Source organism: Ictalurus punctatus, chromosome 13, assembly GCF_001660625.3.
Source record: "Ictalurus punctatus breed USDA103 chromosome 13, Coco_2.0, whole genome shotgun sequence".
NCBI classification, from domain to species: Eukaryota; Metazoa; Chordata; class Actinopteri; order Siluriformes; family Ictaluridae; genus Ictalurus; species Ictalurus punctatus.
In genome coordinates this window covers 15645001-15654631 of record NC_030428.2, presented here as the reverse complement: position 1 = coordinate 15654631, position 9631 = coordinate 15645001, and the positions used below count along the sequence as shown (strand labels likewise).

Genomic DNA, 9631 nt, shown 5'->3' with positions numbered 1-9631 from the left:
GTTAAAGCCCTTGACCTTCCACAGAGTTGGAGATGAGATATCGACAGTTCGGCTGTTGTGAATGCAGCAGTTTCTGTCTAAAAGTCTTCATTTTTTGTGTGTACATTTGACATCTTTGAACACAACAAAACGTTTTATTTTTGCATTTCTCGTATACATGGCATCTCTTTTTTTTCTTCCGTCAACGTGAAACATTGCATCTGTCTAACTGATATGTGGACCTCTAACATTTTGTGAGGCCTGTATTTGTGAGCGAAAGCTTTGCAGAGGCAATAAACAGTGCTGTTCTGAATCAATTGCTACTTCATGATGTTTGTTTACTTCTGTGTCTTCTCTTTTCAGAAAATGCTTCAGAAGACAGGCTTGTGAACATCTTTGTCCTTATTGATTTGTTCCTGTGAGGCTGACATTCAGCAGAAAATCTGAACAAGCTTATACACAGGTTATTTTGAAGCTATACATCAACAATGAAACAGTTCTGTTTGGATAAATGGGAAATTAAAACTAAATACGATTTTTGAGAAAGGTTTGCTGTTAAACTCTCTTACTCTGACCATCTTTTTACAGGAAGTTAGTGTTGTTTTTTTGTTTTTTTAAAAAAAAAACTTTTTTTTGTTTTTAATTTTCTTGTTATTTTTATGTTTTTTAAGTGTATTAAAGAAACCTTGAGGCCACAGGAACAAAGTTCGAAGATAAAAGAAGACGAGATTTAAAAAAACAAAACAAAACACCACATCAGCCTGGGTCAGATGAGATTTCGCATGTTACAACAACTTACAGTAACCTAAGCACAAATGCACCTAAGGGCACAAATTAAAAGTGTTGTTCTTCCATGAATGAGTGCATTTGAAAATCCTTTAATCTAAGCAGGGAAGGGAAAATCAACAACGAAAAAAGTTAAACAGCTCTTTAGAGAGAAATTAAGAGAACACAAAATAAACTCTGATCAACTGGCTGCGTAGTACAATAAATTCAGAACTGAATAACTGATTTCATCTCCGTAGTTTCAGCCAGAAAAAATGAAATATCTACTGAATATCCCCCTCAAAATGGAACCAGATGCAGACAAACGTCAGGAGATTTATGTGAAGCACCCCCCCACCCCCCCAGACGACAGGAGATTTATGTGACCCCCCCCACTGAGAGTCCTAACTGTTTTCAGGTGGATTTGACTTAGCTTGGATATCATGAATCATTCTTTACCAAGCGACATTTATCATACGTGCGCTGCTTAAAATTGATCTGCTATTTTGCCACAAAATCAGGTAAATGCTGAGCTTGGAGTGGCACGCTGTCCAAGTCTATATGGCGAAAATGAAGGCCAGAGGCAGAGTGATGAGAGAAAGCAAGGCAACAAACTAATCTGCACATACTAAGTCGCTTTTATTAATACAGAACTGCATGCTACAGAGACTGTACAGCATAAACATTTATTCATTACAAAAAACATGGTCTGGGAACCATTTCAAATAACTAAAAAACCAAAAAAAAAAATAAAAAAATAAAAAAAAAAAAGAAAAAAAAAGAAAGAAAAAAAAAGAAAATAAAGCAAACAAAAATAAAAGCTAAGAGCATAAAATAGAACAGGAACATCACAGCCGTTAAGGAAACATTCAAACTATTCATCATTAGCATCTTAATAAACCAGAGAAGAGATTGACGGCTTACAGTCGCATCATGTCAACTACAATGGCACCGAATGGATGATTCTCTTGTAGCTTTTTTACAGCTTCTTGCAACATCAACATGCCTATTTTTTCTATCTACCTATATGTAGTAGTGTACTTAAAAGTGGCAGTTTGTGTATTTTTTGTGTTATTTAATAGTTTTTTTATGAACCTCCTAATATACATCATTTGGCCCTTGAGGGTTTATACAGTATGATGATGTCCGTCTTTTATTAAGTTTAAATTTTAATATTTGACAATCTGCTACCAAACACATTTTGTTATAGCAACATTTATACTACATACATAGCAATCTATGTAACGTCACAGCAAAGTATGGTTGAGGGAAAAAAAACAAAAAACAAAACAAAAACAAACAAACAAACAAAAAAAAAAACCTGACAAACCTACAGCATTGTAAGAGGGGGAGTGAGAATTAGCACAATTTCGGCACAGAAAATCTGTACACAATTCTACAGTCCAGTGGAGATGAACTTGCAGTTAAAAAAAAAAGGATGGGCTTTAGATGATGAAAACCAATGACTAAAGACATGGTATTCACTATCCCCGTTTCAAGTTTTCTTTTCTCCTATTGAAAAATGGCTTATAGATATGCTTTTAGAAATTAAGTTGTGCATACATCTGTTTTGGAGAATCTACACTGTGTTGGTGAAACTCTGGTCTTCAGCAAAAGAAACAAATGTTAAAACAAAACAATTCAACTTCAAAACCTCCTTGTAAAAATGGATCATTTATATATATATATAAGTTGCTTACATTAAAAAAAATTTTGTACAATGTATTAAGTAAAAGAAAAATATTTCGAAAAAGGGACAACATACAGGATACAACAAGCAATCTCTAAAGCAATAAATACTACTGGTCCTAGCGTTGTGACATTTTGTATTGTATACCACAATCACCCACCCTCCCACCCACCCACCCTTAAAACAGTCCCCCAAACATTCCTCCAACTGAGTCTACCCACCCCAACCCACCTCCACCGCCCTCCCACGGTAAACAATGACAAAAAAATAATAAAATAAACAACGCAGTGGAACAATGCATATTAACACAGTAACCCCCCAAATATTTCTGTACATTTAAACAAGAACAAGTAACATCACAATTAAAGTTGTTCCTCAGCTGGAGAAGGGTGTCTCCACGGTCCTCGTGCCCTCCACGTTTTGAACAGGTGTAAAATGATTGGTTCGCAAGCTCGTATTTAATACAAATAATGAAGAAGAACCAACTTTAAGAAAAGGGCTCACTGAATCCTCACCTAGACTACGTTTATATCTGTCTTTTAACATGTCTATGTCAATTTACATAACAGGTATTATTTTTTTCTGTTGTACAGTAAAAAAAAAAAAAAAAAAAAAAAAGAAAAAGAAAAAAAGAAAAGAAAAAAGTCTTACATTTTGGCAGACTTATATAGCTATACTCTACAACTCATTTTACTTTATCATCAATATTATTATTATAATAGTTCCATTTATTTTAGATAAATGACAGGTCAAATATTGACCAATGAACTTTGATAAAAGAATTAACTAATTTCCAAAGCCATATGTGACAGAAAAAATGAAAAGAAAGAGAAAAAACAAATAGAGGAAAAGAACTTAAGTGTCAGCAGACAGAAGGGAGGAGTTGAAAGCTGGTAAATCGGAGCCAGTTTAGCCTAGTCTATTGACTTGGTTACGAGCGAAAGCGGTTGCGTTGGGGCAGAGCTGGGCAACAGAGAATGGGAATTACACGCTGATGCAGGCTGGGCGGAGCCTGAGGGGCGAGACGATGACACGTCTGAAGGGTCCAAGGAGCCATTGTGGGCGGGGCCGTGGGTTTTGCCTGCCCCTGAGTTGTCCAGCAGAGCTAAGGGCGGAGGCGGTGCCATGGACAGGTGGTGGTGTTGGTGGTGTGAGGATGAGACCAGGGGGCCCGATTTCATAGTCAGTGAAAGAGGTTGCATTTGTTCAGTCTGTGGTTTGGACTCTTTCGAGGGCGGAGAATTGGGGACCATGGAGGGGGAGGATGGGGGCGACTCTAGTAAGCTTCCATCCGAAGAGGGAGGACTGACACAGCTGCCTTCACCTTGAATGTAGCGAATGCACTTCTTTTTTCTCCTGCAAACAGAGAGCAGGCTTGTTTAACTCCTACGTAATCTCAGCAGTGCTTTGCAACTTGTCAGCAGGCTTGTAAGAAAGCCTTAGCATCCATTTAAATGCACATCCTACATCATACAGTTCTGCACACACATATGAAGACTGGTGATATTTAGTCAGTAGGCCAATTTCAGCACGACTGAACTACGCTCAATCGTTTTCAGATATAGATCGGGACATCTAATTGGATGCTCTTGCTTTCTGAGAATGCCAATACAAACAGATGAGCAGCTGAGCACTGGCTCTCTGCCACTGACTTCCTCTCACCTTCCATCCAATATCATACATGCAAAGAAGACAGACATGGTGGAGGAGGGTCTACAGAAATACAGATGCCAGATGAGGAGACGGTGAGACAGATGGGGAAAGTGATGACAAGAAGCACTAGGATGAGGAATTTGGAAGAATAACTACCTCCGAGGTTCAGAGGGACACAGCCAAAGAGGTGAACACTACATCTCTCTTTGTTTTCTCTTACTAGGATAACAGAACGAGCTTGAAACAAAGAACTCCACCCCAGCGCGGCAAATCGCACGGGACTCCATTCGGTTTACACATCAGCTTGAATTATTACACTCCTCTTTTTCCCTTCCTTTTTTCATGTCTCCTTACTGCTTTTTTCTGTATGTTCCTTGGGGGGAGTTCAGATGGAGAGGTAAGAGGTTAGAGGAGATGCGCTACTCTCAGCCTGCCCCTAAGACATGTGTGTGAGTGTTGTGCACAGAGGTCGCGCCGCCATGTTTGCATTTCTGCTCGGGTCAGGACCCTCCCTCGTCTGCTACGCCTACGGCCAGCCATTCCAGCCAGCCACACGGGCAAACACAGCAGCACCAAGCCAGTACGCCGAGAGGGGTGCGAGAGGAAAAGAGAGCAAGAGATATTGAGTGAGAGTGTGAGTGAGTGATAAATAGAGAGAGAAGTATAGAGAGAGAGAGAGAGAGAGATTTCCAATGTCTCCTAGGTGCTTGGATGCATAGCCTGTTTTGAATCAGGAGGAAAGAAAGAGAGAGTAACCAGAGAGAGATGGAAAGAGAGCTAAAACCCTCAGTGTACCTTGCCCTAGCGTGACCTGACCCCATACCCCTGCCAAAAAAGGGGGGGGAAAAAAACAAGAATCTAATGCCTCAAGGCCACGTTAAGCTATTCAGCTTCCTACAGGTTTGTAAGACAGGGACAGAAAAACAAACAGTGAACATGAGAAGAGAAAGATAGGGGGAGCTATGGAGTAAGGAAAGGTGTGAATTTAGTTGTGACTTTTTCCTTTTTTTATACCGGCAATATAAAATCCTGTTGAAATCCAGGTGAGGATTGTTTCTTAAGTTATACCCCTGCCTGGTCTTATGCAAGTATAGGTTTGAGACAAAAATAGGAGAAAGAGAGCCAGAGAGACAAGGACAAGAGTACAGAGTGCCTGGGAGACGCATTTAAGATGAGAAGAAAGACAAGACAGATATGGATAGAGTTGAAGAAAGAGGCAGACGTTTGATCCAGACGCATACCCTGTATGGCTAAAGGACATGCACGACATGCAATTATTTGTAGAGAGCGGTGAGGAAGCACAATAAAAAAGTGCGTCGCTATTGGGACAGAAACGATGAACAAAGAAGCATCTTAAAGAGTACTTTAGAGTGCGGGTCTTCAGGGCCAGAGATGGCTGAATGTACGAATAAAATGAACGGGTAGATTCAATACGGTGTATATCACTGTATTCAATATACGCTGTGTATCATTTTGTGAAATTTTGATAGCAACGGTATAGTTTCCTGTGAACTGAAACGTATTTTGCTGGTCTCTGGACACACTCCAGAGTGCAGCTCTGTGCTAACTGCCCGTCAAACGGCTGCAAATAAGCTAATATCCATTTTTAAGAGCCCTATCGATTCTAAGTATCTCCCCTTGTTCCTTATTGATTTCTGCATCTCTGGGGGAATTAGTGCGGATGCATCTTTCAGGAAAACCGAGCCTAGTGGGGTCTTTTAACCTCCCAGCTCCCTGAATAAAGGGCACAATTACCAGCGCTTCTCCCAAAGCAGCCAAACACCCAGACACCTAGGGTGCTTTGTAGGGACACTACTCCATTCTAGTCTCCTTATCTAGGCTGCTGAATTCGAGTGTGAATGAGTCATAAGTCAGGATTTAAAATGGACTTGAAAGATTGAACAGGATGAAAGTTTGCTACAAACAGCACAGGGAAGTGTAACACAACAGAACAGGACAAATATCTGGCATTCGCAGTGAAGGCAGGAGATGGAGGAAACACAAGTGAGACACAGAGAAGGGTATTACTTAGCAGAAACAAATACCTACCATCAACATATTTCCAATTCAAAGACTGCTTGTGTTAGAACAGAAAGACAAGAGGTTGGGACTGAGTAAAGGGTCATCGGAGAGGTGGGGGGAGGGGTGGGGTAGTTGAGGAGGGAGAACAAGAGGTTACAACAAAGTTTATACAGAAGGTTGATCAAGACTGTTCTGATGGCAGAGATATACCATAGGGCAGAAAATGGGACAAAATGGTAAATAGGGGGTTTACAATGATCATTTCTGTTATAGATAGCACTGTCAATATAGACTATAGATGATGCGTGATTATAATCACAGACAGACAGTTCCACTTTCTGCCCCAGGAGTTCAGCTGCTCTATTACAGCACATCTCAGTTAGACAGAGAGACAGATCCCCCAAAATCAACCAGTTTGCCAAACACATAAAAGATTGAAGAGACTAGAAGAAAGAAAACAAACAGTAAAATTGGTGAGAAGAAGAAATCAATCTTCATCTTTTCATTATCATCATTATGATCTACATCCTTCCCAAAAGTGCCTTTCAGAGTATACCTGCAGGGTTTGCACCATAAACTGAGTTGGTCAAGCCCGAACAAAGCACGGCACTTCTTAGGGGTATTTGCATCTGTTAGCCAAAAAGGTAGACACAAAAACACACAAGGAAAACAAAAAAAAAAAATGGACACATCATTTGGACAAACAAGACATGTAGCTAGAGCATAGGTTTCAGCTGGGGACACTGGCACTGTACTTCCCCAACACTTACCGCCAGTTTCCAATCCTAACCCTTCTCAGCCACGTCCCCTTTTCAGGCATAACTTTCAACATATTTCACAATTTATCGAGTCAGATCACAGGGTTTAGGATGAATAAATGTACACATACACTGTGCCTATCTGTGACGAAAAAAAAAGTCTGCTTGCATTTTAAAAGCACTCACTCATTCAAGTGCACCCCCACACAAAAAAGCACCATTATGCCTGTTGGCATGACCCAGCTTTACAGTGGCAAAAGCAGCTGATTGGTAGCATAAGGGGTGGCGTGTAGAGAGAGAGAGAGAGAGAGAGAGAGAGGTAGAGGTAGAGGCTTGTGAGAGGCAGGCACAGGGAGGAGTTGCCAGTGTAAGAGTTTCCCAGCTGTCACCTGCTCTAGCGTACCTGCCAGCACACCAGATACACACCTGCAGGGGCCACACCAGTTATTCTGCTGATCGAGCCCAAAGCGTGCGCGACACTTCTTAGGGGCACTCAGGTCTGAGCCGATGAAGGGAGGAGAAGCCAGCAGAGGGAAGGAGAAATGACCGAGTGAAGAGAGGGAGGGAAATAAAAGGGAAACCGATGAATCTAAATCACTTCAAGTCACAGCATTATATTATTGTATATTCCCAAAGATATTCCCAGAGTCAGATTATTGCTTTACTGTGCAGTATTGTTTCTACAGACTCGCATATATTCATGTTAGTTTTCAGACATTAGTAAAAAAAACCAAAACAAAACAAAACTAGAAACCAAAAGGTCAATGAGTAAGAGCAACAGAATAGTGTGTAAATAGAAATAAGAATAAGAGCAAAGCCACAGAAATATGTAAATATGAAATGCTTGTTTGTTAATAGCGTGTGATGCAGCAATTATGATTACATGTCTGCTGCAGGCCTGTTCTCTGATTTACAGTGAAGGACATGAGGGGACAGAGTGGCAAAATGTTGATTAGTTGCAGCCGGTGAAACGGTACACAGCCAGAGAGCGCAGGTTGCTGGGAGCTTGGGCCTGCGTTCATCAGCCTCTCACAGCCAGTGTGTGGAGATGTGAAGATGAAGATGAGGGCAGGCCACAAGACATCACTCTGAGGAGCAGGCAGCCGCACGGGCAAACTACTGAAGCCAGCAGATTAAGGAGGTTTACCCTGATAATGTCTCTGGTTATTCTCGGCGTTCGATTTCCTTAATGAATATACCGCTACTTGTGTTTGTCAAATGGAAACGCTTTAAACATTCCAAACTGGTTTCTAAACATAGAAGCGGGATATATACTGGATATATTTTTATTTCAAGCAAAGGGAAGTATGAAAACGTGAATAAACATAAGAGCAAAATTAAAGTGAGCGAAAGAGCAAATCAAAAGCGATCCGTTCTTGAAAGAGAACTGAAGGATAAATGAATACAGTGCAATAAAAATATGGAAAGATGTAGCTAGCATTCTTCATGACTAAAGACAATATACTGCACACACAGATAGATAACTAAATATATAATAAACTAGAAGAGAGGGGGAAGAAAAGCAAGTTAGTAATTTAAGACTCAAAATGACATTAGCACCTGTAATCGGAGGGAGTGAAAGGCAAGGATTTGGAAAATATTCTCTGTGTTCTGGAAGAAAAAGAACAGATAGAGAGGTCTTCAAAAAGGGCTCCATGTTGGGGGAAGAAAAAAAAAAAAAGAGACCGCAAATATATCATTACTCGCATTTCTCCTTCACATATCATAATATAGATCAAGAATCAGAATCATAAGAGCATTATAAAGAAGAATGTCAAATGAGGAAAAAAAAATCAAAGAACTAGCAAACCTCCTTAATTTAAAGAGATGAGGTGATTTTTTTTTTTTTTCCATTCATCCTTTTATTTTAGTTGAATTATTATTTATCGGTTTGAGGCATGCAGCAGGCACAGCTCAAAGTTAAACACACACAGGACAAACATGAAGCACAGGCCAGTGGCACAGCACACAAACACATTCAGCAGCATGGTCAGGGTTGGCACAGGAGCAGCACTCATTCAGCAGCATGATTAACACACACACACACACACACACACACACACACACACACACACACACACAGAGCTCACACTATGCTAAATGCTGGAGAGGGGGCTGTACTAGGAGGGACGACGTGCTGGGTGTAGGATTCATGCATATTCAGTGTTATTAGTGCTCGACATGGGGCTAGGGTGGGGGATAACAAGCAGTCTAACGTGTAAATATTGCATTGGGTAGCATAACTATATACAAGATGAGGCAGGCAAAAAAAAAGGGGTTGAAGAGAAAAAAAGCTGGACTTTTATCTTTGAGATGTCACCCTTGTGACAGATGATGGATCTGCTCTAATATGAGACATAATTGCATCTCACTTACCATTGCCATCTGCCTGCTGCTTTTCCCTTTTTCTCTTCTTCTTTTTCCCCTGTTGGTTAGCAGCCAAAAGAAAGAAATAGACAGGAACCTTAGTTATTATATTGCAAGAAAAGGCCAAGACACAAACTGAACAAGAGAGCCGTGCTTTTACTCATTCATTTATTCATGCACGAGCCTGAAGGAGTGGAATGCCACTGTGGGCCATAGCACAACTTTCCCTTTCTCTCTCTCTCTCGTCCTTCTCGCTTTTCTCTGTGTTTATTCCTTTGTTTTCGAGCTAGTCCTTCGTTCTCTCTGTGTTGTGAAATAATTTAGGACTCTTGAGATTTCTTTGAAAGAGTCAGATTACTTGGGGGGGTGTGGAAAGAGGACGAGAGCGCGCTCCTTA

The 9631-nt window shown here is 40.6% G+C and overlaps 1 protein-coding gene across 26 annotated transcripts in view; it reads right to left on the bottom strand.

Moving 5' to 3' along the window:
* Positions 1-1366: 1366 nt before the first annotated feature.
* The window catches only part of tcf7l2 (transcription factor 7 like 2), an 84627-nt gene continuing 76362 nt past the window's right edge, over positions 1367-9631 (bottom strand). For 4 of the 26 annotated variants that reach the window (XM_017483991.3, XM_053684928.1, XM_017483999.3 and 1 more), the window contains exons 11-14: positions 9244-9292; positions 8428-8478; positions 7294-7366; positions 1367-3790 (exon numbers count right to left, since the gene is read on the bottom strand). In XM_017483991.3, coding sequence (XP_017339480.1) covers positions 3349-3790; positions 7294-7366; positions 8428-8478; positions 9244-9292 — 615 coding nt within the window. In that variant the 3' untranslated portion in view covers positions 1367-3348. Of the gene's footprint in view, positions 3791-6136; positions 6162-6664; positions 6739-7293; positions 7367-8427; positions 8479-9243; positions 9308-9631 lie in introns of those variants that run through there. The other 22 variants (XM_017483989.3, XM_017483993.3, XM_017483996.3 and 19 more) reach the window with 14 other exon arrangements.